Source organism: Denticeps clupeoides, chromosome 19, assembly GCF_900700375.1.
Source record: "Denticeps clupeoides chromosome 19, fDenClu1.1, whole genome shotgun sequence".
NCBI classification, from domain to species: Eukaryota; Metazoa; Chordata; class Actinopteri; order Clupeiformes; family Denticipitidae; genus Denticeps; species Denticeps clupeoides.
Window position 1 is genome coordinate 14,729,681 of NC_041725.1, and position 27,430 is coordinate 14,757,110.

The window sequence follows — 27,430 nt, forward strand, 5'->3', positions numbered from 1 at the left end:
ACAGGCACTCAAAAAAAAAAAAGTCACGGTGTGCTCCTGCCTTCTCCTGCTCCCCTTTAGTACTTAACCTTCAAAACATTGAAAAAACAAAAGTTGGATCCAAGATGACCGACTTCAAAATGGCCACTATGGTCACCACCATTCCCATTTTATTAAAGTGTGTCCATATAAATGGCCCACCCTGTATAACGTCATGTATGTCCAGCCATTCGTTTAGTTTGGGAAAAGGTGAAGGGCTCGTCCGGGATTTGAACCCGGGACCTCTCGCACCCAAAGCGAGAATCATACCCCTAGACCAACGAGCCACATTATGCTTGGTACTCCTCAGCCCTTATATTTCTTTAGAAGAGAGTCGGGCCGCCGCCCGGGCGTGAATTCATCTGGTTTGCGGCGCAGAGAACTGTTTACAACACACGCGAGTATCTAGTGCACGTAAAGCCGCGACTAAATCCCGACATTTTAATAATATGGGAATATAGCACGAAACAACTTGGCTACGTAGCGCAGGCCGGTTAGCTCAGTTGGTTAGAGCGTGGTGCTAATAACGCCAAGGTCGCGGGTTCGATCCCCGTACGGGCCATCTATTTTTCTCATCGATCACGCATAATACATTTTTTAATTCTGCACATAAAATAAATTATACACGGTATAATTTGAGTTAGGAATGAAAATGCAAGAGCATCACAAATGCTTCTGGATATGGGCTGGATGGTATGTTGTTTATTTCTTTATTTGCATTTACATTTACATTTACAGCATTTATCAGACGCCCTTATCCAGAGCGACTTACAATCAGTAGTTACAGGGACAGTCCCCCCCTGGAGCAACTTAGGGTTAAGTGTCTTGCTCAGGGACACAATGGTAGTAAGTGGGATTTGAACCTGGGTCTTCTGGTTTGAGATGTCACGACTAATATCACACTTCCCTAGCTAATGAGATAGATTGAAAATGCATTTCTTGGCTTTAACCTCTAATGTCTCTCATGCTTCTTGATTTTCCCTTGATTTTAAGGGCCGCAACACTTTCAACATGCTGCATTTTTTAGGTGTTTGACACGAGAGGAGATTGAAGAGGCGCCTGCAGCTGCAGTTGGTTTGTTTAAAAGTTTAGCTGATTTCTGTCCCAGGAAAGACCATTTATTGTTTCAGCCATGCTGAAATTGTGAATTTGCTTGTACAACTATTTTGAACGTATTTGGAGAGGAGACCATAAATAAGGTTGGTCCACCTGGAGCAATACCTTAATGTTAGTTGCTAGCGCGTGGCCGGTTAGCTCAGTTGGTTAGAGCGTGGTGCTAATAACGCCAAGGTCGCGGGTTCGATCCCCGTACTGGCCAGAAGCCTTTTCCCACCCTCCTTCCATTTGTTTGAATGAGAACAATAGGTCCACAGCACCTTTTAAACAGAAACATTTATCAAAGGTAATGGCCGCAAAATTGCCTTAAAATTGTAAGGTGGGAAGTTCCAGGTCCATGGAATTTTGTGCTTTTGAGTTCCGTGAGGGACCCCCACTTGTACCTTTATCAAACTGCAGCCTCACCCAAACAAGGGGTGTCAAGAGCCAGCAAATGGCTTGAGGTGACATGAAGAGAAAGTCTCGTGGGAGGGCAGGGTGACCACGGTCTTCCTGTATCTGCTTGGACAAGGCAGGTCAATCCCGAAAAGTTTTGAGTCAAATGCTGAGCGTAAGAGTTTTCTCTTGTGGACTGCGCACTCTTCTCTTCCTCCTCCACCAGGGGTTCGCCCCAGCTTGTGGGGCTTTCTCCCCTCACCCCGTTTCTCTGCTGCCTGTCTATTTCTTCTTTCTCTATCAGGCTGCCTTTCTGAAACCTGGCTCATGGCTTTTTTTTTTTTTTTTTTTTTTTAAGTTTTTTTTCTATTATTTGAGTTATTATTATTTTTTATACCTAACTGCAACAGTAATCAACCTGTGTTAATAAAAAAAAAAAAAAAAATCATTCTAGTGCCATGCCTTTATATCCAGGTAATATCGAATGAGATTTAATACAGTGCATGTCAAACCCCCCCTCAAAATACTTATTTCGGTTGAACAAACAAATCGAATAAGCAAGAAATGAGATTCAAATCAGTCATCTTGAAATAAGCCCACTACCCGTTGGCAGTGGAACTTGGGAAGCATTAAAAGCACAAAAACCAAAATTGTGAACGGAGAAAGAGAATATTTTAAATTTTCCATTTTTATTAACTTTTTTTGGACAATTTGATTTCCAGTGTCATCCACACGTTTCATTGATGTTCTTTTCTTTTTTGCATAATTATTATAAGGCTATGTAAAGAGGGTTGCTGCTATGGTTTCATAGCAACATAGCATTTGGAAGACAAAAAAAAGGGACTGGACACTGACCCTGTAGCAAGAATGAGCAACACACAATACTTAACAGTTCATTGGCACAGTATGGTCTGCTTCTTCCTTCCAAAACATTTTGTATACATATATATTTTTTTTTTCCTTTGATCAACAAGATTCATGAATACAAAAATGAGAAGTACTTAGCAGTTTAGTGTGGATTCGGGAAAACTCTTTTTGAGTTCTGGGTCTAGTGTTGCCACAGAGTAGAGATGGCAGTTAACAAAGCATGATGTAGTGAAGAACATCTTTCCACTTAAAACGTCTGACACTTCCTATGACATGATTCCTCCAAATGCCCTGCTTCAACATGGAAAAGTTACATAGACAAAAAGTGAGGATGCACTATGCGAGAACCACAGCATGTTGGTAAGATTCTGCAAGTTCATACAAGGCAAGGGGAAGGGTTGGTATTTTTATTATTTATTTTTTTTTTTTTTTATGTTGACTGAAGTGTAGTTATAGCAGCTAAGGATAACCGACTTCAAAATCCAGAAATGTATTCCATTAGAGGTAACAGTTCATCTCCCCGTGGCCAATGCAAAGGCAACTAAAATCAGGGCAGCCCAGGCCACCGCAGTCTTGGACTGGTTGCCCTGCAGAAAAGATCTGGAATTAAAAAGGCCCAATGAAGTACACTTAAGTATTCTCTGGACAGAGCACAGAACATTTGTTCAAGTTTTCTTAGGTCTGCAAACCTTATTTTCCTGGTAATAAACACACAGCTGTAAAATAAAAGCTCAATTCAAGCAGTATGCGGTCAACTGCAGACCAAGCTTAGCTAACCCAACAAAGCATGAACCGTAGTATAACTGAAGTATTGTGCCATGTTTCTGCTCACAACCATAACCACTGACAACTTTGTTGGGTCCTAAGTAAGTGAAATGGAATTCTGAAGTTTGTTCGCAGCATCTACAGAGTTGGGAGGGTGAGGAAAGGGGGATGGGGTCAGTGTCAAGGGTAGCCCATCTCAGCCGGGTGAGGATGGGAGGGGAATTCTGGGCACAAAAAAAAAAAAAAAAAAAAGCCAGGTCAACTTCAGGAAAATTTAGAAACGTTTAGGACCCCATGGCGAGGCCTTAGCAGCCACAGGAGCACCAAAGCTGGGGAAGTCTTCAGCACTGCTCATGTCAGGAGCCTAGGTAGAAAACAGAAAATGAGGTTTTTAAAATACATTTTTTTTTTTTTTTTTTTTTTTAAATAAAGTCACAGTGAAAAACAGCACACCGATGCACACAACAAAATGTGTCCTTTGCATTTAACCCATCAACCGTGGTGAGCAGTGGGCAGCCATAAAAGGCCCCCGGGGAGCAGTGTGGAGGAATGGTACTTTGCTCAGTGGCACTTCCGCCATTCAGGATTCGAACCTGCAACCTTCTGATTACGGGTCAGTTTCCTTACCCACTAGGCCACCACTGCCACAGAACAATCATGCTTTTCAAAAATTACTCGCAGTGGTAATTTCCAAGCAGCTCATTGATAATAGTTAAGTATATATAAAACTTAAATTGCTAACGCCTCACCTCATTGGGTGTTGTCCAGGGAGCCTCTCTCACCACAAAGCCCTTGGATGGGCCTCGGTGTTCCTCCGCAGCCCCAGCAGAAGAGGCTGTGCCCGATGGTTTCATGTACACCATCTTGGACTCGTTCTCTACCACATCAGCCATCTTGATTAAAGGGAACACACATTTACAAACCATATAAAAACAAATACAACTAGCAGGACCCTGATCGGGTACACCAGATCCCATCTCGATTATGGTTTAAGGAACTAAAGATCGCTTTAATACATACATATTCCTCTTCCAGATTCAGAAGGTGGTCAATAGCTTCATCCACAAGTTCTGGACGACCAGTCACAGTCACAAGGTTTGGGTCAGCAGCACCACTTTGTGGGAACCTCAGGTCAACCTAAAGTGAGGAGGATGTATACATTTTACTTTGCTCAGTTTCCTTAAAAGAAGCTTTCTTTTATAGCAGCAGCCCTCACCTTAAACTCATCCATGATCTTGCGGATCCCCTTGCCACGAGCACCAATGATGCGAGCATGGACTCTGCTGTCCAGAGTAATGTCCTCGGAGATCATTTCCTCCAGTTCATCCACGATGGCCTGAATGGCATCACGGGCAGCCATGGCATTTTGCTCATACCCAGTGATTGTGATCTGATCCTGGTGAAGGACTACTGTGAGAAACCTTAACACTCATTAACAAAAGGAACTTCAAACAGAATTAAACATACCTGGTTTTCATCATTTTTTTCAGGGAACTGGATGTTAACATCATGCTCTGTGCGGATCTGGGTGATTATGGCACCTTTGCGGCCAATAATCTTGGGGTGATATTTAGGGTCCACAGTGATGGTCAATTTGAAGCTCCTTAGCGCCTGGAAGGAAAGATTTTTGATTATACTCATCAATACAAACATTGTATTATAGCCCCTCTAGCATCTCACACTGGTCTTGATTAATGAAAGTGTCAATTAGAGCCAGTAATAAAAAAAAAATATATATATAAGGATGCAACCCAATGCACCTTTTAATACAGATGTGATATATTGTGCACTAACATCCTACAAGACATTATTAAATTAATAATAATTTAAAAATACTAACCCGATCCTCCTGTTCTGCCTGCAGTTCCTTGACGCGGTCCAGAAGACCCTCTTTAGCGCGGTCAAGGTGACTGGCAAGACCAGTTACGGAGATAACATCGGACTGCAGCTCAGGAGCAGGCACTTGAATATTTACCTTAAAGTAGTAGAGGAAAAAAAAAAAAAAAAAAAAAATTCTTAAAGGCCAAAAAATACAAATGTATGCAAATACATACATTTATTAAAAAAAAAAAACAAAAAAAAAAAAACGCATACCTCAAACTCATCCATCATCTTACGAATTCCGCTTCCTTTTTGCCCAATTATGTAACGATGGAGTTCAAAAGGCACTTCCACTTCTATGGACACAGGAACCAAAGCCTGAAACACAAAGGTCACCAAATAAGTTTTCTACACCTATTGTGTGCTCCAAAAAGATATACAAAGACTTGCTGTACCTTCAGGGCTTCCACTGCAGCCTCACACTTCTCCTTGCGACCAGAGAGAATTATTATGTCACACTTCTTGGGGGCTGCAGGATCTGCAAGATCCTTAACCTCACCATTTGGTTCACCATTCTCCTGAATAGGGGCATCAGGAGGAGGAGCTCCTACAGAAATTAGAAAATGGGATTAAACTTCAATTATGTGTTTAAAAGTAAAATATATATTTCTTTAAAGTGAAACAAAATCAGACAATTAAAATGAAAAACTCCACCTTGCAGGTCTTCCCTCTCAGGGAACTTTATCTGCACATTGTGCTCCCTGGTGATCTGCTGGATTCGCGTGCCCTTGGGCCCCATGATAGAACGATGGAACTTTTGAGGAATTATGCATTCCATGGTCACTTGGGAATCCTGTATGACGCAAAATATGAATACAACACATGGATCTTAAGTCCTTTTTACATGAGGACCTTACAAACCAATCAAAATCAGGCAATATAAGTATATTTCAAGATATTACACAAAACAGTCCATGTTGCAATGAAGTGATTGTCACATAGTGTACCAAGTAAAAACTTAAACAAAAGCTTACCAAATCCTCGATTATCTCCAGCATGCGCTTCTTGGCAGCCTCCACGCAGTCTTTAGCTCCCTTGAGGGTAACCCTCTCACTCTGTGTTCCAGTGCGAGGGAAGCTCACCATTACACCTCCATACTCATCAGCAAGGTCCCTCAGTACCTGACCACGGCGAGCCACAAAGTACCTATGGTGCTTCGGATCAACAGTCATCTGGTCCTCCACAATGTTATCCTTTAAAAAAAAGAAAAAAAAAAAAAAAAAAAAAAAAAAAAAAAAAAGAATAAAGAGTATTTAAATAAATTTTTATTTATTTATATATATATATATATATATATATATATATATATAAAAAAAAAAAAAAAAAAATCCAAAATAAATAAAGCATAAACTTCATGCAATATAGAATCCAGACAGTTGTTTAGTTCCGTACTGCACGCTTACCAGGCTCTTTATCAGGGAGTCCAGCTCTTTCTGGGCCTCATGCACAGCCTCCTCAGTGCCCACCACAGTGATGAGCTCCTGGTCTTTATCCTCAGCGGTCGGAAAGATGATTCGAGCCCCTGTACTGTCTCGCACCTTTCTGATGTTGCAACCACCTTTCCCAATGAGGAATTTGTGGTATTCAGGCTTGGCACGCAACTCTACCGTGAAGCTCTTTGTTTGCTGACAAAGGGAATAGACAAAGTACGGTTCTCATTTGTTCCCCACGGAGTAAGATATTAGCAGTTTGATTTAGGGGGAAGAAAAAAAAAAAAAAAAAAAAAGTTTTACATTTCATAAAACAAGAATTGGATACTGCTGCATTCCTGCACCAACCCAGCTTCAAACGCCCAGATAAAACAAAAAAAAAAAATACATGGCAAAACATTCCATACTTTCTACCAATAAATTTATTATTTGAAATGCATTATTTTAGCAAATGCACCACAAACCTTCTCCTCAGCCAAAGACAGCAACTGGCGCTTGGCCTTTTCCACCTCCTCTGCTGGCCCTCTGATGGTCACAGTATCGATGCCTGAGCCCTCTGTGGGAAAATGGATGTGCACACCAGTACACTCCTCCATGATGGAACGCACAAAGCGACCCTTTGAGCCAATCAGGGAGTTGTGCAACTTGGAGGGAATTGACACCTCCATCTCTGTGATGTTTGCCTGTGATGCAGAAAGATGAATACAGAGTAAGAAATAGATCAAACTGGAAAAATAAAAAACCATTCCTCCCACAGCAAGAGTGACTACATGTGCTCTCACCAGTTCTTTCTGTATGGCCAAAATCCTGTTTCTGGCAGCTTCAACGTTGGCCTTCTTGCCAGTAATGATTATCATTTCAGAGTTGCTATTCTCCGCAGGCAAGTCTATCTTAGTGTTGGTCTCTTCACGAATCTGTCAACAAGGACACAGAGCAAACATTTAGTTTAAAAGCCCTCTATTATGATTTTTTTTCTTTTATATTTGTCTTAGTGGCATTACTGCCACATTACGCCAGTCCCACAATGGGATTTCCCCAGGGCGCTCTGTGTGTCGCTTTAAATGCCAATGCGGAGGAGAGAGGAGGGACTAGGAGGACTGCAGCCAATAGAAGTGTGCGGGCATTTACAGAAATGTAAACCATTAATGTGCAAACAGGACGTTATGTCAGCGTTTATTAAAAAAAAAAAAAAAAAAAAAAGTTTTCAGAATCTCCTAGGGATGAACTAATATATACATGCACATAGAGTTGATCAGTTTACATCCAATCATCAAGCAAATGCAATGCTTCGCACATTTGGAAGCCATGATGGTTGAAGATAATGTTAGGGGAGAGGTGGTACAAAACCTTTTCCCCTTATGACGACATAATAGGACAATGTGATGCCACGAGCGCCGCCACGCAACCTAATGGGGACTGATAAAATTTACAGTGTGTTTTAAGCACTTGTGTATATATGAGCAGTGTTTGTGGATTGTTGTGTATTGTGTGGTTCTGACTAGTGTAGACAGGCGGATGAACACACTCTGCTACATTTATGCCCGACGCACACAGTGGTGGGTAAAGGGTCAATATAACAGATTCTTTTTTGTTAAAGACAACCCAAAACCTACTTCCTGCACGGCATCGTAGTGTATCCTGAAGGGGTGGTCAAGGAGTGTGCCCCCATTCTGGGACTCATTTTGAAGAGTTCACGTTTGCTAGAGCAGGGGCGTTGTCTTTATTAGTAATTATCTGTGTTCAGAGGGATGAGGTATGTGGTGTGACCCAGCTGTAGTAAGTCTGTTTTAATAAAGTTGGAATTTTCAGAAACGCTTTATATCTGCATGTACATTGGTATGGGATGTCCCAATTAAGGGATGGGCTTTATGACCTTTTTAAGGAGGGTACACCTTGCAGGTGGAGGACTGTTGGAGCTCTGTTTAGAGGGTCCATGGTGCTGCTTACAGCCATGCGCTTGGTGGCTGAAATAGCCTGTACCTGAGTAAGATTTTTTTTTTTGTCGTTTCATTGCCTTTTTGGTTGTGTATAAAGTTTATGATACTGTTTCTTGTAGCAAAATATTTTATCTGGATTTATGCCATGGATTTTATTTTTCTCCAATGACTGACACCCTGTGGAAACATTACATTTCTTTCCTGAGTTTCACCCTACATTGAGGCACCTCTGCTGCCTCAATCAACCTCCAAGACCATAGACAGCCTCCCATTTCTACAGAGAAATTCTAGACCAGACCATCTGAGCTGTCGCTCTCTGAACGGCAAAACAGAATGGCCAAAGCACTCTTTAAGCCTAATCGCCACTTCAGGACTATATACAGACTTGGGGAAACTCTTATTAACGTTAAATAATCTCACAAAGTGAAAACCTTTACAATAGGGGACCTTTGAAAGGAAACATAAAATGAAAGTAGTTTGAAGTTTACACAGTGCTTTAAATACCTACCTTCTTAATGTTAGCACCTCCTTTACCAATGATGTTCTTGTGGAATTGCTTGAAAATGGGAACTGAAACAGAATAGCTGTTCTCCACCTGAAAAAGCAAAACCATAAAAGCTCATAAAAGAACCGAGAAGACCACTTTTACCTAAACCAAAATGAGTCTTCAAACAATGCAAGAAAGTTCCCTGCTTATTGGCCAGATGTGTTGCCGTGGTAAGGAGGGGGAGAGACAGGGGAGGGAAAAAAAAAAAAAAAAAAAAAAAAAAAAAAAAACCAAATGTCTGAGGCCCTAAGACATTTTACAAAAGGTCCTAACATACCATTTCAGCCACCACCTTCTGCATAAATTTGGAACACTTCTCTACTTCAGTGCGGGGACCACGCAGCTGCACAATGTCACTCTTCTGTGCAGGGTCTGGGAAGTTGATTATGACCTTAATAAAAATAAATACATAAATAAATAGATTTTTTTTTTTTACTAAATACTATTAAGTACAAATTTTAGGAGGCCAAATCAAACCCACAAGGAACTGCACTAACCTCAGGGAACTTGTCCCGCACTTCCTTGATCTTCTCCCCTTTCTGCCCAATGATGGCCCTGTGAAAACGTTGTTCAATGATCATGTCCTTTGTACGCTCATTCTCCTGTAAGAAAGCATGTAGACAAGCTAAACGAACCACCATTCTGCAAATGGGCAAATAATATACAACTACACAGCTAAAAAAAAAAAAAATAAAGGGGAACACAAAAGTATGATGTCTTAGATGTGAATGAATTAAATTCTAATGAAATTCTTAATAAGTCAATCAGGCTACCTCTGTTAAGCACAGAGGGCACTGTAAGCACAGTGGGGCATTCGCCAATCTTTGTGTTCTCTGGCAAATGCCAAATGTGCTGCACGGTGTAGGGCTGAAATGTGCAGCACTACCTTAGCCACTTCTGTGGTTTGTAGAAGTCTACAGGCGAAGGCACTGGAAGCATTCAAAAGTGACCAAAACATCAGTCAGAAAGCATAGGAACTAAGAAGTGCAGAACCACGCCTTTATTGGGGATGTCTTGCTAATTGTCCGTGTTGCTTCCTTCAAATTGGACCGTTTGATTTCATAAAAGTGTGATTGACTTGGAGTTACATTGCGTTCCCTTTATTTTTTTTGATAAGTGTGTTTCTACAGCAGAACAGGCCTTCCTAAGAACAATTTTTATCAATAAACAAGTCCTACCATGCGTGACGCAAGCTCGAGCAGCTCCTTCTTGGCTTCTTGAACCCCCTGAGGATCTCCCTCAATCCGGATCAGGTTACTCTTTTCGTTGTCCGGAGGAATGCGGACAGACACCTTGTATTGGTCTTTGATGCGGTTGACTGGAACGGCAGAGTAAAAATCAAAACATCTGAATCTCATATTCCACTTAGGGAACAGAATTTCATAAAACTACTGTCATGAAACCATGCAGGCAACAGATTGTGCTGTTGTCTTACAAAGGTTACTTACTGTTAGCGCCTCCTTTTCCAATCAGGTGTCTGTGGAACTTTGGGTCCACACTAATTTCAGCATAATCCATTCTGTTCATCTAAAACAAGAACCACAGCTTCAGGCAAGATCTCACCAAAACCAAAATTTAAGGAGGGGGATTAATAACAGAAGAATCCCTCACCAGATCTGAGACAATAGCTTCAATCTGGCTCTGGACCATCTGTAAGTCTTTGGTGGGTCCCTCCAGGGTGATCTTGTCATCTCCCTCTGTGAACTCTATATGAACCTACGCAGAAATTGGACCAGGGACAAGGCAAGAGTGTGTAACCAAAAGGCTTAAAAACCTGAACGATCAGCCGCAACAGAAAGAGAGCGGGGCCAACCTTAGGCATTTGCTGAGTAATCTTAGCCAGATTTTGACCCTTCTTTCCAATAATGAAACGATGAAGCCAAGCTGGAGCCAAGACTGAAGACACAGTATAGCTGTTAGCCTGAAAGAGGAAAATGAAAATATTCATTCATTTGGGTGAAAAGGTGAATGCAGAACAGAATCGCATTGTTTACATTGCACACACAAATATTAATATTGGTTATAACAACAAATATTAATTGGTTATAAATATCAGTTATTTTGTGTGTGTACACAAGCTGTACACTGAGTACAAGTAGTCAAAGGGTCAACTTCACTGTTGCCACATTTACAAATATGTGAGCACTTATTTTTGGAACATACTATAGCGTCAACAATGTTTTGAGTAAAAGGGAAAAAAAAAAAAAAAATATATATATATATATATATATACATAAGACTGGCCAAACAGTTCAATACCTTGGCATAAACCTCCGTGAGGGCCTGGCCCAGCCGGTCCGGCTCCCCACGCAGGATCACAGTCTCTGAGCTGCTGTCGTTCGGTGGGATCTCGACCGAGACGCCAGTCTTATCCAGAATCTCCTGCAAGGTGTTTCCTTTGGGCCCAATCACATACTTGTGCTGAGATTTCTTGACCTCCACAGCAATAGTGGTGGTGTTCTTCTTCTGCAGATGGGGAAATACAGAAAGGTCAGGGAATTTTATGTTATCTGAGAACAAACCTTAAAAGCAGATAAGCCAAAAGTATATATAGGACAAATACCTTCTCTTCAAAGATCTTCTTGATCATGGACACTGCCAGGGCCACCTGCTCTTTCTCCCCAGTGATTACTATCTCCGTTTTATTGACACTAGGAGGTGGGATGCTGATGCGAGCACCAGTTTCCTGCATCAGCTCGTTCACCAGCTTGTTGCTGGCTCCAGCGATGAAGGGATGGTACACCTTGTCGATGCTCAACCTTTCCACAGCTCGCTTGTCCTATGACAATTTCAATTAGGCAAAGCAGGATATGAATGCTAATCTTCGCCGTAGAGCGAAAGCCTAAAAATAATGCAGGTAAAAACACAAAACCTCTGTACCTGCTCAGCTGAGATAAGCAGGATCTCATGCTTGGCCTTCTCCAAGCCCTCCTTGGTGCCAGAGATCTTGATGTGGTTGCTGGAGTCGTCAGGTCTTGGGATCTGGATTTTAGTGGCTGTCTTCAGCTCAAGCTCCTGAAGCTTCTCCCCATTCTTGCCAATGACAAAGCGATGATGTTCCTTGGGGATAGCCACAGTAGCTGAAGCCTGTTTTAAATAATGAGCATTATTATAAAAGAAAAACAAATTTAGTTAAACCACCAACAGAGAAAGTGGTCCAAACCTGAGTCTGCAGTCGGGACACTATCTCCTTACGGGCCTTCATGACGGCGTCCAGTTTCCCAGACACCATAATGGAAAGACCCTGGTCTTTAGCCATGGAGAGTTCCAGATGGGCTCCTGTCTTGTGCATGATGTCAACACAAACCTTGGCCTGGTCTCCTTCCCCAAATTGGTTGATGTCCTTGTACTTGCGCTCTTCCAAAGGCACATGGAAAACCTTGGGAGAGTTCATGAATACATTTACAACCTTAACCCATCTTAACCTTCTGCAATACTCATTCTTAGGGTGGTGGTAGCCTAGTGTGGAAGACATTCGCCTCTGAACCAGAAGACCCAGGTTCAAATCCCACTTACTACCGTTGTGTCCCTGAGCAAGACACTTAACCAGTTGCTCCAAGGAGAACTGTCCCTGTAACTACAGATTGTAAGTCACTCTGGATAAGGGCATCTGATAAATGCTGTAAATGTAAATGCAATACAAAAAGAGTATAAAATTATGAAAACTTAGGCCATACCTGGGTGATGACAGAGGATTTGAGTGGTCTCATTTTGGATGTCCAGGCATTGCTGACTTCCTGAACCCCATCTGGTGAGGAGGCCTTCTCAGGCAGGGGTGGAAAAGCATCCTTGTAGGTGGGGAGGGCATCCTCATCCTCAGCACCGCTGGGGCTTGCCTTCGCAGCTAAAAGCCAAGCAAATACAGAAGGCATTAGAATTGAATTTTATTGACAGATCACAACTTCTCGGCGCAAGCCAGGGGACACACTCACCTCCCACCTGCTCTGGCATCAGCCCGCTACGGTGCTCATTAAAGCTTTCCTGCGTAAGTACCGCGACTGAGCTCATGGTCGAAATCCCACTTTTTACACGGAGTCCGAGTGTGCCACTGAGCGATTGGGGGGTGGGAGAGAAGAAATGTCAGACATGTATGCGTGTGGGAAAGAATACAACAAAAAAAATTAGGCCTGGGGGACAAATGTATTACTTCATAGTGCATAAAGGTTGCAAAAATTGTTTGCTAATGACAAAGCAGCATAGAGAAGACAACCATTTAAAATGGAGGGAAAAGACCTCCAGAAAAGCGAAGGTCAGTGGTTTATATCAGACTCAAGTCAAGGGCTAATTCTAAGAGCATGCACTAGATGTACAAGCTTCAAGGGTAAGAGGATTTCCATGACTAACCCCTATTTGACAGTCAACTACAAAGTGGGTGGAAGTGTGTAGATAATTTTAGACTAACTAGCCATCGCAGACCAAAAGAAAGCATAGAAAAGAAAATGTTCACACCCACACTCGCCAAACGGCTTGGAATGGAGATGGTGTCTCCTATTACGTGGCCTAAATAGGCCCTTTTATAAAAGGTTCTTCAGTCATCTCACACAGGGACACAAAGCTCACCGTGACAATATTAAGGGCTTCCTGTACCATGAACAAGTCCTGGCCAATTACCCTCATTTTTAGTTTTTTCGTGCCGTCACGGAGGCAGAGCTGGTCAGCATGTGACATTCCAGCCCCACGGCAGCACTTCCTGCCCTCACCAGCGGAAACGCTGGGAACCTTTAGGTGGAGCAGGGCTGGCTGCTTTGACGCTTCTCTGTGTTCCCCTTTCAGGGCCCCTTCCTCTGCTCAAGACCCCGCAACAGAACACTGTATAAACTCGGGCAAGCCTCCAAAGTCAGATGGTGCTCGCAATGAGCCTTCCATGCAATGCTTATATGGTGGAGCAGCGCTGGTTTAATGCAAAATAGGCGGAACCCATCCAAAATTGTAATAATTTCAAGCTGTGGTTTGGGCTCACTGAAATTGTGCTTGCAAGGGCAAAGTAAAAAATTTTGCATTCCGTGAGACCTTGGGGAAAAAAAAAACCCACTCTGCTCTAGAATCACGTGACTGATCATTCAAAAAAAAAATGCTGCGCTACCCTTCCAACAAAGTTGGTGTTCGCCTTTGGCCCTCATCCTTTTTACACACACACACAAAATTCCTGCTGATGGGCATCCACCTCCTTGCAGCGTTCTAAAAGTGCAGCGTGGAGTCACAGCATGGAAAGACAGTGAGCAGATTAAAATGGCGGTTACAAAAGCCTTGACAGATCTTACCAGCTAAATGGTCAGTTACCAGATAATCCGTCCTGTAAAGCTGTTTGATCGTGTCAGCCTGCCAGCTTTTGCCTGCAAATAAATAATAATAAAAATTAAAACAAAAAGCAAATAAAAAAAATTAGGCTTTGTGATTAAAGAATCCCTTAAAATAGGCTTTTTTAAAAGACAATTTATTGGATTGGTCCTTGGAAAATCCGTGTTTCGCCAGACCCTCACCCACCAGGTCTACCCACATGAACTGACAGGTTAGGCCAGTTTGCAAACATGCTTGCAAATAAACTTCGGACAGGGGATTCACAATACTCTCACAATAAGTCGCATGTACTGATTAATATCTATGCTGAGTAACATTCATATTTAAAGGGCTATAACCCAATTCAAGCTTTAGAACATAAATAGCTGGCACACAATAACGCAACACAAATCAGCAGTAAGAATGGAGAGCTGAAAACACACGACATTCTTTAAAAGAAATACATTTAGTCTGTTCCACGTCACTTGTATATTTAGAGGAATGTGCGAGATTCGGCCTAAAACTTCACCCATTTCAACGTGGCAATCTGACTAAATGAGACTCGTTCTAAAAAAAAAAAAAAAAAAAAAAAAAAAAAAAAAAGAAGAAAAAAAATCACGACGCATTAACTCAGACAACACGATCGCGTATATATTCCGCCAAAACGGACACTTTCGGAAAGAAATGTATGTATTCGGCTAATTAATTAGCTGCTCGGGAGAACTTCTACAGCTGCTGTGCTACGTCAACTACTTAGCCACCACGCTAGCCAAGTTAGCCGGCTAACTACGACACCAAGAGGACCGTTTTGTCAGAAAAATAAAACAGGGCGAGCGGCTTCTCTTCCACTTTCCGATGCCCAGTCAAACACGACGCCGGCCCACGGTGCCGGGCGGTTCATCGGCGACGATATTCGGATTAATTTTGTCGCCCAAAGCTCGCCGGCTAGCCAACTCAAACTTTAAGTTTGCGCATGCGCGCTTGTGACACGTAGCTACTGCTGGCTGGCTAGGCGGCGAGCGACCTACTCAGATTGACTCCATTTGTGAACTTGTCCACGTTTGCCCACGTACGAAATGTGGCACGCTCGCCCCGGTGGATCGGATGCGCCGAAACTAAAATAGAAAAAAACACGGACGCGAGCCCGAGCGGAGGCTCAGGAAACGCCGCGTCTCGCCAGGGACGACGTCTCCGGCGGTCCACTCAAAGTCCACGTAGGCATTTTAAGGCAGAGGCGGCGGAACAGCGGAGGAGCCTAGCCAGAGCACCTCCGAACCGCGCATAAGCCGAAAGTACGCGACACGATCCCACGTGGACGGCAGGAAAAAGCGGCCACGTAGGAAGCTAGCGACGTGGCCGCGTTGCGAAACATCTGCCCGCTACTCACTCGTGTTTGTGCTCCCGTCTGCCCGGTGTGGTGCAGAAGCTGGTAATGAAACTCAACTGGCGAAAGGGTGGAACTGAAGCCTGTCCGCTATATAGCAGGAGCCGCCTCCAATCGCGGCCAGTCACGTCAGAGTCTCGGGTTACTAATCACACACAAATCACTTTTTTTTTTTTTTAAATCTCCTCCTTCTCCCTCCTCGCAGGGAACAAGTAGCACAACTTCGCCGAATTGTTGCGAACTCGGGACGTCGAGGTGTGCCGGATGATGCCTTTATGCTTTTGCGAAGATGTGTCAGAAAATGCATTCTCTTTATATTTATAGATATGTGTATATATGTACACACATACACACACACACACACACACACACACACACACATATATATACACACACGCATACATACATATACACACATACATATACACATGTATATATACACACACACATATACATACATATATACATACACACACACACACACACGCATACATACATATACACACGTATATATATACACATACATACATATATACGTACATACACACACACACACACACAGGATGGTCGACATTTGTCTTTCTGATCTAGCATGGAAATGAGTTGCCCTTGACCGTGTGTGGATGTGACACTGCCGGCTACTCTTCCGTTGTACTGCATCAACATTAGTCATCCTGTGCACAATGCACATTTTCTAGCGAAGTCTCAGGTGTTGATAAAACACAATGCAGCGTTTCCCACTGAAGGAAAAAAAATGACCCGCTAATCAATTGAATTAAAAAGGTCGAATCGGCCCGGGGCAACTTGATCTCGAAACGCGGCCGCTGCAGGTTATCGGATGACCTTGGTCAAAACTTGACCTGTTTCAGGTCATGAAGTTAATCCATGTTCCTGGATGGCAGTTCGGAGTACAGTTTGAATTGAGTAGCTCTGTAGTATGCACGTTTCGCAGGTAAAAAAAAAACTGAGAATTTATCTAAAAGGGAGATAAAACACTGAGCAAAGTCCTTGAGACATGTGGGCCGTGTGTAGCCTGATTTGCACTGTGACAAGCGGGTCACCTTTCCACCTTGAACTGGCAATGCCAGGCGGGCTGAAAACCTTTACAAGCGGCAGCTCTTTTGAAGGTCTTTGGCAGTGGGGCCTGTCTTCTTTGTGAACTTTTCTAAGCCTGTTCTGGGAGAAGCAAACAGATGTCACAGTGACCACGAGTGTCTTATTTGGTCCTGAGCACCATGCCTTGCCATGTTAAATAAGCCGGAGTTTGGATGTGCGCCTATGCATGTTTAACTTTGTGAGATTATAATTTTTTTTAAATACATCACGGGAACCACACACCACTGACAGTGTGGGTTATTGGCAAAATTGGCCTTTTTTGTTTAACATAAAAATGTTAAATAAATAAATGGGGGCCTGAAAGGAGACCACTAGATGGGGCCAAATATGTAGAAATTATTGGTTTTAAGATCTAAAAGGTGGAAAAATCTTTGCAATTCCAATGCTGATGATGTGTTTTTTGGGGCAGTGTTTTTTTGGCCTAGTGGTTAAGGAAGCAGCCCCGTAATCAGAAGGCTGCCGGTTCGAATCCCAGGCCGCTGAGGTGCCACTGAGCAAAACACCATCCCCATACACAGCTCCCTGGGCGCCTGTCATGGCTGCCCACTGCTCACCGAGGGTGATGGTTAAAAGCAGAGGACACATTTCGTTGTCCCAATGACAATCACAATCCCAATGACAATGACAAGTGATTGTCCCAATGACAATCACTTCACTTCAAGAGCATGGAATGTGGCATGCTATAATAAATATTCAGAACAATAAATGAGACAAGTTCAAGACTGCATACTTTCCACTCATATTTTCCACTCAATGTGTGCCTGAAACAAAGACGCATCCAGATGAAATGAAAGCAAAAGTGAAGTAATTGTCATTGTGAAGCACAGCACACGGTGACACAACAAAATGTGGCCTGCTTTTAACCATCACCCTTGGTGATCAGTGTGCAGCCTTGACAGGTGCCCAGGGAGCAGTGTGTGGGGACGGTACCCTGTTCAGTGGTACCCTGCTTGCCAGATTCGAACCGGCAACCTTCTGATTACGGGACCGCTGCCTTACCCACTAGGCCACAAGGTGCACGCACGTTGCTCTCGCGTCTGAGCCATGTGGCTCCATTTGAAAATAATTTAAATGCGCAAGCAAGAAATACATCACTCCTTCACAGTCTGTCTCCATTTCTTACATGTGGCTGGTTTCTGGTTAGCATGAATTTAACCCGTATTGTAATGCAGCTGCATTAGCTGTGTTGGCTTATTTATAGATTGCTATTTCAATGTCAAACGATGCCTTAGAAATTGAGCCCCTATGTATGTATGTGTTTGTTCCTCTTTAAAAGTCGCCTGACATGAAAATTTCACTTTATTATCATTATTAACTTTAATATGAGTTCCCCTAGCCTGTCTATGGTCCTGAAGTGACTAGAAATAGCGATAGGTGTAAAGAGTGCTTTGGCCATTCTGCTTTACCTTTCAGATGGCTGTACCATGTTCGTATATTTTTGTTAAAATTCAACAATGAAGTAGATAATAAATATTATATAATAAAAAACATTATAAAGCCCTAAATTAAATGCATTTGAGGATCCCTCGACCCCCCGACTGGTATCACGCTGCTTGTCCTGGCCTCCTCTTACTCCCCTGTTTGAACATGTTGGAAAACCCTTCAGATTGTCCTTCTTAGGGTTGTGGAGGTTGAGGAGAGGGTGTTCCACCACCAATGTTACTTATCACATATTTGACAAAAGAACAAAGAAGCAAACCACCCAGGCTTGCCAAAAGTGTTCAGAAATGAGGGTCAACTCAAAACCACAGGAGGAGGAGAAGCAGCATTTTAGATCATGGTTAGGCATCAGCAGAATGCCAGGGTGTCTAATAGAGCCGATTACCTGCTGCCTCAGCGCCGGCACGCATGGAAACATTTTTTCAGCACCTGTCATCATTGCACTGAATGGATTTGTGAATATCTCCAGATTGTGATTCGGCTGGCTAAAGAGAAAGTTCTCTTGCAGTATGTCTCACTGCCCACTGATCACAATTTTTGATAATTACCCATTGAACATTAGGAACACATTTGGCCTTGTGAGGGAAATCAATATCTATTCTAGTTCGACTTTATCTCAGCTTCCTGTGAGAATCCTGCATCCAAAGTGATGAAATTATCAGCTTCTATTTATCATCATTCCAACAGTGAACTCAACAAGAATTAAAAAAAAATGTTTTTGTGATAAAGGCTCCAGAAGTGATCATTTGGTTGAATTAAGTTGGAGTTTTTATTCTTTTTCTTCATCTGATCTGAATCTCCATTGAAGGCGCTCGGACGTTATCCGTACATGGACAGGTTGGCTTTCCATTTCCAGTAAAAGCTTGGCCCGTGTCATCACATTTTTGGATTCCCTGTGATCCTGCCTACAAGTATAAACCGGTCTTCCTCCACCCCCATCATCAGTTTCTACTTCAGTCCCGTGTGAGGACCAGAGAGAGACGAGGGTGTGACTGTTCCTGTCACTGGGGTGCCTTCTGAGACATAAAGAGTCAGAGACCCAGTGCAACTTGGCTGCTTTCGTCTGAAGGTGAGTGTTTTGATTCCATTCCATTCCATACATTGGGCATTTTATATAACACCAAGCACTTAAAGACATTTAAGTAAAGTTGTAAAAAGACTAAGGCCAGAAATGTGCTTAAAATGTTCTTTTTTTCGACTTGCACATGCAAAAAAAAGGGATTGAATTGTTATATAATTAACGCTTTTCATTGTGTGCTTTAGGCTTCCTTTTCGGTTATTTTTGCTCACTCATTTTCCAAATACATTTATGGAAGCAGAGTCATAGTTCCAAAAGCCATTGTGACGCTGGATAATTTGAGTAATCACTCTGAAAGGCGTATCTACGGGAAAAACGAGCGCGGCAGAGGGCAAGCGGCTGAAATGAAGGGAACAACCATTTTTGGTGCAGCCCCTGCCTCCTGGCACAGCAGCTCGCACCCGTTTTATTTTCGCAGGTAAATTCTCCGTTGGCCTGCAGAGCGAGGGCCTTCTCCTGCACTTTTCCGGCCTTCACAGTCGCAGCCGGGCACGGAGCGTGTTCCTAGCCTCTGCTCTCGCCCCCCCCCGTCGGCTCCGCGATGCGGCAAGACGTGACTCACCACCGAGCTCACCAGACAGTAGCTCTCTTCTATATTTTTTCTTCTTTCCCCAACTCTCCCTCCTTGATTTTTATCGACGAGAGATATGCACCCGTGGTTACGCTCCATGTAGACACATGTACCTGTTTTGTCTTCGTTGCGGTCGGAAGGCGATGTCTGTACGAAGTCAGGATGCCTTTGTGTCTGAAGGCTGTTATGTCTGAGGTTTGAATGTTTTCTAAGCTTGTTTGCAACGGGACAGACAGCAGGGGCTTAAACATGGTAGTAGCCTAGTGGGTAACACACTTGCCTACGAACCAGAAGACTACAGAGTCACAGGCTCAAATCCCACTTACTACCATTGTGTTCCTGAGCAAGACACTTAACCCTAAAATTGCTCAGGGGGACTGTCCCTGTAACTACTGATTGCAAGTTGCTCTGGATAAGAGCGTCTGATAAATGCCATAAATATAAACACTTTTTTCTAAAAGTTGCAGTTTTATCCCACTACACACCAACTGGCATAATCAGTTGTTCAAAGGGGTAAGTGTCATCTCAATTTAAGAAAAAAAAAATCATAGGAATGCATTACTTCATTAAAGGACTTCTAGCTACTTTCCCGAGCCTGTTTAGAACAGCATTCCTCAGTGATATTTGGAGCTTCAGGTTACATTTACAGTCTGGGTTTTGGAGAAAGGAATGTTTTTTTGTTTCGCTGCAGGTGCACTAGCAGCAAGCAGAGACTTGATTTTGTCAAACCGGGATAGGAATAAAAGACTTGCTGTGCGGGGCCCAGTGCGGGGATGTACAGATCACATAAAATTTACAGCATTTATCAGACGCCCTTATCCAGAGCGACTTACAATCAGTAGTTACAGGGAGCAACATAGGGTTAAATGTCTTGCTCAGGGACACAATGGTAGTAAGTGGGATTTGAACCTGGGTCTTCTGGTTCATAGGCGAGTGTGTTATCCACTTTTAACCTTTTCACTGTTCCTTTAACCTATCCACTGTTAACCTAAAACCTTTTTTTTTTTACCCCACCCCCACCATTCCATGTGCCTTGCATCACCTAGACACTTTTTTTCCCATAACCACCAGAAACATTCAAACTTTAACATGAAAGGGGAAGACAGGTAGATAAAACTGAAGATCATTTGTCCAAACATCTGCATATGGAATGTACCATATGACTGGACAGAAGAGGGACCCACCCAGTCTTGCTTTTTGCTATTAATTCACATACACTGTAATAACGACTAATCAGTGGTGGCCTAGCAGGTAAGGCAGTGAACCCATTGAGCAAAGTATTGTCCCCACACTCCCCGAGAACACATTTCATTGTGTGCACTGTGTGTGGTGCTGCAGTGTTTGACAATGATAATCACTTCACTTTCATTTTCGACTTTCACTCGATATGTTGATGATGTGTCAGACTTTAAACCAGTAATTCCAGTGCCTTCAAGTACCTCCAACTGGAATATTTTGACTGTAAATGATGCCAATTACTTTAATTGCGTGGAAAAGAGTCTATGCATGCTGACATCACAAAAATTTGCTTGCTCCCTTTGCTTATCCTTGCTCTTCCAGGGGATTGGTGCTTAAGACGTCTGGATGGGAACAGAAAAACATCATGTCATCAAACCTGCTCTGCCGCCAAAACCCCAAATTCCACCAATTCCATTCTCTCGGGGAGAGAGAAAGAGACGAACCACCAATGTCAATCTCAGAAATGAAAAGGATGAGGAGCGCCAACAGGATCTCAACAGGCAGTTGGTCAAACACATGTCTCTACCACCATCAGCCATCAGGAGAAGAAGAGTGAATCCAGTGATCCTAAACCCAGTGAATCCGCAGACCTCTTCTCTCAGGGAAAAACCAATTCCCAAACCTCGGACCCATAAGATCCCGCCAGCACTGAACAGTAGTACGCAACCAAGGGGCGCTGCTGTCCAGTCAAGCACAAACACTCTTTCAGGTAACCTGCTCGTCATGTATTGAGGCATTTTTTTAATGGTTTTGTTGTGAATTATTGCGAATGTGGTCATGCCCACAGATGGCACCGTGGTCCCTGACATCACGACAACTTGTCACTGCTGCATCTGTCCCCCAGTCCACCCCCAGAAGCTCCCCCTCTCCACAGAGTCAGGCGTGGTCCTGCCATCGACAGGTCAGAACCTGTCTACTGTCACAGTTATGTGACCCAGTGTCTGTAGTAGGGTTTTCTATACCTTAAACCATACATCTTAAACCTTAAATCTGTTCGAAATAGAAAACTGTGTATGTAAGAATAATTTTTTAAAAATATAGAATATACCACCCCAACCACTGCCCTTGCAGAACCAGCAATGTAATGAAAAAGAGAAGCATGAGAATACATTTGTAAGATCATTAAGATGATTAAAATTACACGTCTTATGCCCCAGCCATGAAGAGCAATATACCCATTTGGACACGTTTTAAGACGTTGGCACCTGCAGAATCTGATGATCTGATATACCTGTTGCTAACACTCGTTCCTGACAACTTCTCATTGTTTTTCACTTGATCTCCTCATGCATTTCTGTCTCTGTCGTGTGCTGTGCGTCTTGTTGATGCAGGCGACGCTGAGGACACTTTGAGGACTTCTGATACAGAGTGTATGGAAATTAGCTCGAATAGTGAGGACTGTTCCTCCTCGGTCTCAGGTAAACGTCAAGCTGACCTCAGATCAGACCCCTGTTATGTAACCAGGCCTGTTTCCCCACAGCTTTGTGGCACTAAGGTGATTGCTGCTGATACAGAGGGAATTAAAGTAATGTGCTCTAGCACAGCTTTAATCTTTTCGGCATATTGAGGCCTGGTAATTAATATTAGCTCCAACTCAAGCTTCCGGTGTTTGTTGTTTCTCATGATTAGTGCTCGGGTATTGCAAAAAATAAACCATCACTACAGTCAAGACACACCACAATAACTAGATCCTTGTTCCGAATTTTCAGGTGAGAATGGACCAGACAAGAAGGCCCAGCCCAAGCGGAAAACTGTACCTACTCCATGTATTCGCCACAAGTCACTGCCATTGATAAAGGTGGATGGAAATCAAAAAAGGGGCAAAATATGTGAGTCTGAGCTGAGCTCCAACATGCCCCTTGATCTGTTGGCGGAACTGCAACTGAAGCTGGCCAGAGAGGGGCAGGGAAGAAAAGACATCGTTGCAGAAAAGCCCACAGCAAAGAAACCCCCAGCACAAGAAGCGTGGAGAAAGTTGTCTGTCATGGCAGAGCTCATTCTGCACATGCGACCGACGAACCAGGAGGCCGCATCAAAAAACGAGCCACATGCCCAAACGCCTTTGGTGCAGACGAACCAGGACGGGGAGGATAAAAAAGTATCTCCAACCATACCTAACGCCAAGAAACCAGATCCCGCTGAAGAAGATTCACCCACCAACAAGAAGCGATGTCAGACTCTGTCTGGACTATGGCAGGAGAGAAGCATAGTGAGGAAAAATGGGATTGTGAAACAACTCACGAAGCAGCAGATTCAGCTTTATGAGGTATGGAAATCAAGACGAGTTTTGCATGCTCAGCAGTGTGGACCATTTATTTACGAGTTTGTTCTTGTAAAAAAATATGTGAAATATTCTAGATTTTAAGGGATTTAACCTTTTTCATGGGCTTTTTACCTTTGCATATTTCAGAGCATGTATGAGGTGGTGACCACAGAGTGCACGTTTCTCAGGAGCCTCGACGTTGTTGTGGACCATTTCCTGCAATCCCCAGACCTCAGTCAAGCCTTATCAGCCACAGACTGCAAGTTTCTTTTCTCTGACATTGTCAAGATCAGGACGATCAGTCAGGAGTGAGTTAATTTCATCAGCTGCTGGCGCTTCACAAAGACCAGACTTCAGTGTCGTGCTTCTTTGATCTAGCTGGAAGAGATGTGGGTGTGTTCCTTGTGCTTCCCTTGTAATGCATAATGGTTATGTGCCCAGCTTTCTGCAAGCCATGAAGAAAGAGCTGGACATCAATGTATGTTGTGACATCTGCAAGGTCATCCAGCATTATGCCAGCGGGCCCTTCAGCGCATTTGTGGACTACGTCCGTAACATACCTTCCCAGGACGAGTTTCTGCAGAATCTGGGGTGAGAAAAGGAACACTTTTATGCTTTCAAAGTGAGTTAAATGATAAGTATGAGCATTTATGCTTTTGTTAAAAGGAAGAAGAGTCCACACATTTTGAATATCGTGCATAAGCTTCAGGAAGACCCTTGCTGCCAACGCCTGCCCCTAAAGTCCTTCCTGTCCCTGCCATTCCAGAGAATCACTCGCATCAAGATCCTGGTGGAGGTGAGCAACATCTCTCAGGGATATTCTCTCAGTGTGGCCATCATGGGAAAGGGAATAAAACGTTTGAAACTATTACTGCTGAACAACAGAAAGAACATTGAGACATTGGGTTTTTCATGTTTTCTGTTTATGATCCTATGTTATTCGAATCAGCACTTATCCATACGCACTATACATGCATTTCAATTTAGGGGTTTGATGCCACCAGGAATGATGCAGTGAGTGTGGTCTTTGTATTGACATGTGGTGCCAGGCCCATGCATTCTAAATGAATGTGTTGACACTCTTGACCCTCTAGAACATTCTGAAAAATACGGAGCCTGGGTCAGAAGTTCAGAAATCCGCAGAGGCAGCCCTTAAAGAAGTTTCCAAGGTAACAATTAGCATTCAGCCTTGTTATAGCGCCCCCTGTCTTTACACAAGTTTGGTGATGACAATCCATGGTAGCTTTAGTTTATAGTGATGTACCTCCTATTGTTTCCTTTTTCTAAAATGTCTGTAGGTTGTTGAGGCGTGCAACAGGGATTTGGGAACGATCAAACAAATGGAGAAGATGGTGCACACTGGCAACAAAATTGAGTTTGAGTACAAGGTGGTTCTTAATGATAATAAAAAGACATTTTTAAAATATCCTCACTGAATGGTTAATGCTGTATTATGGTTCTGTGTGATGAATAAGCAACACATTCGTCGTTTTTCTTCTTCTAACACAGCGTCTTCCACTAGTGTCCTCCTCCCGATGTCTTCTAAAGGAGGGGGACCTGTCTCAGCTCTCTGCAAAGGGGAATTTTTTTGGCCAAAGGAGGGTTACTTCCATCTACTTGTTCCTCTTCAATGACCTGCTGCTGGTGGCCACCAGAAAAGGGTAAGAACATCCGACTTCGGCTCATCGAGTTACGCCGTGATGCTGAAAAAATAGATGTCACGTATGCTTTTTTCCTCTGACCCCATGGATAGTAGGCAGGAGCGATTTGTGGTGCAGGACCATGCTCACCGCTCCCTCATTGAGGTCAGCAGTGCTGACAATGAGGAGGACTTGACAGGGCGTGGGCTGGAGAGGACATTTAAACTAGTCCTCCTGAAAAACCACCTTGGGAGAACAACTCAGTTGTTACTGCAAGCGTCCTCTGTGTGAGTGCACGAACAGTAATGTTCTGTTTCTTGCTACCTATTGTCCAGTGAGAAGTGAGAGTAATGGAGCCGAATTTCTAAATGTTGTTTTCCCAGAGAGGAAAAGGACAGCTGGATGGAGGTGCTGAGTAAACAGAAAAGTGGCGAAGAGAATGTATATGAGGAGTGGGGTGAGTCTTTAGTCTTTTTTTCACATATGTTTGGATTGCTGTATAGAATGGTTTTTATTTTCTGTTTGTCTCTGTAAAGCTGTTGCAAACTACTGTAGAGATATGCAAGTTCTACAATTTGCAGCTAGGGGGCAGAGTTGTCAACTACATGCAAATGAAAATTTAACCACAAAAACATGCGACCCCAATGGAGAGTGGTGCAAGAATCCGTTAACACTTGTAAAAACTTGTCTCAGACTGTCCACAGTTTCAGTGCACAAAGGACTACCAGGCTCAGCACCCTGACGGACTCAGCCTACAAGAGGGAGACATCATTAACATCTTACAAAAGAATTCTGGTAGGTTGATAAAAGAATGCAACACTGAATAAGTTGATTAACTCTAACCTATTTTAGTTCTCGATGAACCTATTTTCCTGAGATTGTTTCATACGTTTAACTATTTAATGACAAATGCTGATTGCTCTCATAAATTTTTTGTGATTTATGCCTTGTTACATGCCTTTTAAATTCTACAAACCCCTCTGTCAGTCTGCATACTATCTAAAGTTTTAAACCATTGTCACGGCCAAGGATTTTTAATAAGATCGTATTAAATGCAGAACAGAGCAACAGTGTTTCGCTGAGCAGATGTCCAATTTATTCATTTCCTGTCCTCACTAGTCCCCAGTGAGCCTTGCCGGGTGGAGTCATAAAACCCGTCTGAAGGGACATGAACCTGTAGCTTAAATATCGCACTCCTTGTACTTTCATGGTGCCGTTTATGTTGTTGCCATTTACTGCAAATGATGATTCGCCTTCGCCATGTAGCAGGGATGCTGAGGGGCTGGAGGAAAGTGGACGGGGAAAGTGGCTGGTTCCCTGCTGACTTTGTCATGGAGATCTCCAACGAGCACGTGCAGAGACGAAACCTCCGCCAGCGATACCATGTCATGAAGGCAGCCGATCATGTGCTGAGCCGTCGGACATGCACTGAGAGGCAGACGACCTCTTGCCTCCAGTAGGTCACAACCATGGAGCCGACATCGAGCCCTTATATAGCTTTATTATTTTTTCTTCACCTCACCCTCCATGTGCCAATGACAATGGATTGCAGCTGAATAATAATCACATTAACCCCATTAATTAAATTCCTGACGTTGTCTTCTATGTGTTTCCAGTTTCTGTGTTTACCGATAAATAATTGCTGTAATTGTACTTCTAAATAATTAGTACATTTGTAAATACACGCAGTGAGTGAATATTGCCTAAGTAGAAATAATTTAAAGATTTGAACTTTGATCATTAAACATTAAACTGCTGTGAACCTGATCACCCTGCTGCTTGTCTCCTTCATTTGACTTTGTGAAGAAGAGAGATTCTTTTCATCCAAGGCCGTCATCCCGACGCTTTGCGGGTGACATTTAAACATGAATGGCACCTTTTTTTCTGCCTTGGTGATCCCCAGACAATCTATCCACTCTGGGAGTGTCCCACAACTGTGCACTAGCACGTTGGCCTCTGCCCTGCCACTTCATAGTTTCGCATTAATCTGTTCCTGAAGAGTGACACCAGGGGACTGTGCAGGGTCTTTATCTTGTGCTCTTAATGGAACACTGTCCCTTTGTTGACCGGGACTCCCCCATAGGAATAAATGGACACCCACCCGCACACTGCACAGTTGGTTTTTAAATGCCATGCTTTGCAATGCATTTGTCTCTGTTTAAAAAAAATCTACTTATATATTATATTATATTTATATTATAACATTACTATTTAAAGTCTAACGTCATTCAGAGTAAGCAAGTGATAATTGTCGACGCAACCCTCGCGTTTAAAGTAGGGTGGCTAAAAATAAACACAGGCCCAAACTTCAAAGAATGTCAAAAATGAGTGTTATGCCCCGCTGTATGTAAGCGCACGTTGACCCCCCTCTCGTCACCGCGCCAGCCAATCAGAGGCCCTCCCCAGACAACGGCGTCGCCCAATGGAGAGGGGCGGTTTCGGCGGACGGGCGGCCAATGAGAGGCCGCGCCGCGTCTGCTCGTCCA

At 43.2% G+C, this 27,430-nt stretch overlaps 2 protein-coding genes and 3 non-coding genes across 7 annotated transcripts; 3 read left to right on the forward strand and 2 right to left on the reverse strand.

Moving 5' to 3' along the window:
- Positions 1-233: 233 nt before the first annotated feature.
- trnap-ugg (transfer RNA proline (anticodon UGG)) lies at positions 234-305 on the reverse strand. Its single transcript has one exon. It is a non-coding gene; the product is annotated as a tRNA-Pro (tRNA).
- Positions 306-506: 201 nt separating this feature from the next.
- trnai-aau (transfer RNA isoleucine (anticodon AAU)) lies at positions 507-580 on the forward strand. The gene has a single exon. It is a non-coding gene; the product is annotated as a tRNA-Ile (tRNA).
- A 682-nt stretch (positions 581-1,262) lies between these two features.
- Positions 1,263-1,336, forward strand: trnai-aau (transfer RNA isoleucine (anticodon AAU)). The gene has a single exon. It is a non-coding gene; the product is annotated as a tRNA-Ile (tRNA).
- Positions 1,337-2,179: 843 nt separating this feature from the next.
- hdlbpa (high density lipoprotein binding protein a) lies at positions 2,180-15,674 on the reverse strand. Of its 2 annotated transcripts, none has more exons than XM_028961358.1 (28): positions 15,601-15,674; positions 14,198-14,269; positions 12,869-12,984; positions 12,614-12,780; positions 12,100-12,315; positions 11,817-12,023; positions 11,500-11,715; positions 11,196-11,402; positions 10,750-10,857; positions 10,548-10,652; positions 10,385-10,463; positions 10,115-10,254; positions 9,434-9,538; positions 9,214-9,327; positions 8,898-8,984; positions 7,235-7,366; positions 6,917-7,135; positions 6,426-6,647; positions 5,997-6,215; positions 5,677-5,815; positions 5,418-5,569; positions 5,236-5,340; positions 4,982-5,116; positions 4,609-4,752; positions 4,358-4,537; positions 4,162-4,278; positions 3,891-4,034; positions 2,180-3,505 (listed from the first exon to the last, which is right to left on the reverse strand). In XM_028961358.1, exons 3-28 carry the CDS (start codon positions 12,942-12,944, stop codon positions 3,416-3,418), a joined length of 3,825 nt encoding a protein of 1,274 aa, XP_028817191.1. In that variant the 5' UTR covers positions 12,945-12,984; positions 14,198-14,269; positions 15,601-15,674; the 3' UTR covers positions 2,180-3,415. The 2 variants fall into 2 exon arrangements, with proteins under 2 accessions (XP_028817191.1, XP_028817192.1); XM_028961359.1 differs by lacking the exon at positions 15,601-15,674 and adding an exon at positions 15,242-15,518.
- Positions 15,675-19,112: 3,438 nt separating this feature from the next.
- On the forward strand, positions 19,113-26,711 carry LOC114768896 (ephexin-1). Of its 2 annotated transcripts, none has more exons than XM_028961382.1 (15): positions 19,113-19,222; positions 21,363-21,750; positions 21,829-21,942; positions 22,373-22,459; positions 22,751-23,307; positions 23,452-23,612; positions 23,746-23,895; positions 23,971-24,100; positions 24,399-24,473; positions 24,603-24,692; positions 24,814-24,965; positions 25,058-25,231; positions 25,328-25,401; positions 25,638-25,739; positions 26,211-26,711. In XM_028961382.1, the coding sequence occupies exons 2-15, from the start codon at positions 21,387-21,389 to the stop codon at positions 26,402-26,404; spliced, it is 2,424 nt and encodes an 807-aa protein (XP_028817215.1). In that variant the 5' UTR covers positions 19,113-19,222; positions 21,363-21,386; the 3' UTR covers positions 26,405-26,711. The 2 variants fall into 2 exon arrangements, with proteins under 2 accessions (XP_028817215.1, XP_028817216.1); XM_028961383.1 differs by having other exon boundaries at positions 25,061-25,231.
- The last annotated feature ends 719 nt before the right edge of the window (positions 26,712-27,430 follow it).

Excerpts from the sequence above, each read along its gene's own strand:
- LOC114768896 (XM_028961382.1), top strand. The coding sequence starts at position 21,387 with ATGGGAACAGAAAAACATCATGTCATCAAACCTGCTCTGCCGCCAAAA. Across the intron at positions 22,460-22,750 it reads CTGTTCCTCCTCGGTCTCAG|GTGAGAATGGACCAGACAAG; the intron begins GTAAACGTCAAG and ends CCGAATTTTCAG. Across the intron at positions 24,966-25,057 it reads CTGGTGGCCACCAGAAAAGG|TAGGCAGGAGCGATTTGTGG; the intron begins GTAAGAACATCC and ends CCCCATGGATAG.
- hdlbpa (XM_028961358.1), bottom strand. The coding sequence starts at position 12,944 with ATGAGCTCAGTCGCGGTACTTACGCAGGAAAGCTTTAATGAGCACCGT. Across the intron at positions 11,403-11,499 it reads AGAAGATCTTTGAAGAGAAG|AAGAAGAACACCACCACTAT; the intron begins GTATTTGTCCTA and ends CCCCATCTGCAG. Across the intron at positions 5,117-5,235 it reads AGATGATGGATGAGTTTGAG|GTAAATATTCAAGTGCCTGC; the intron begins GTATGCGTTTTT and ends TACTACTTTAAG.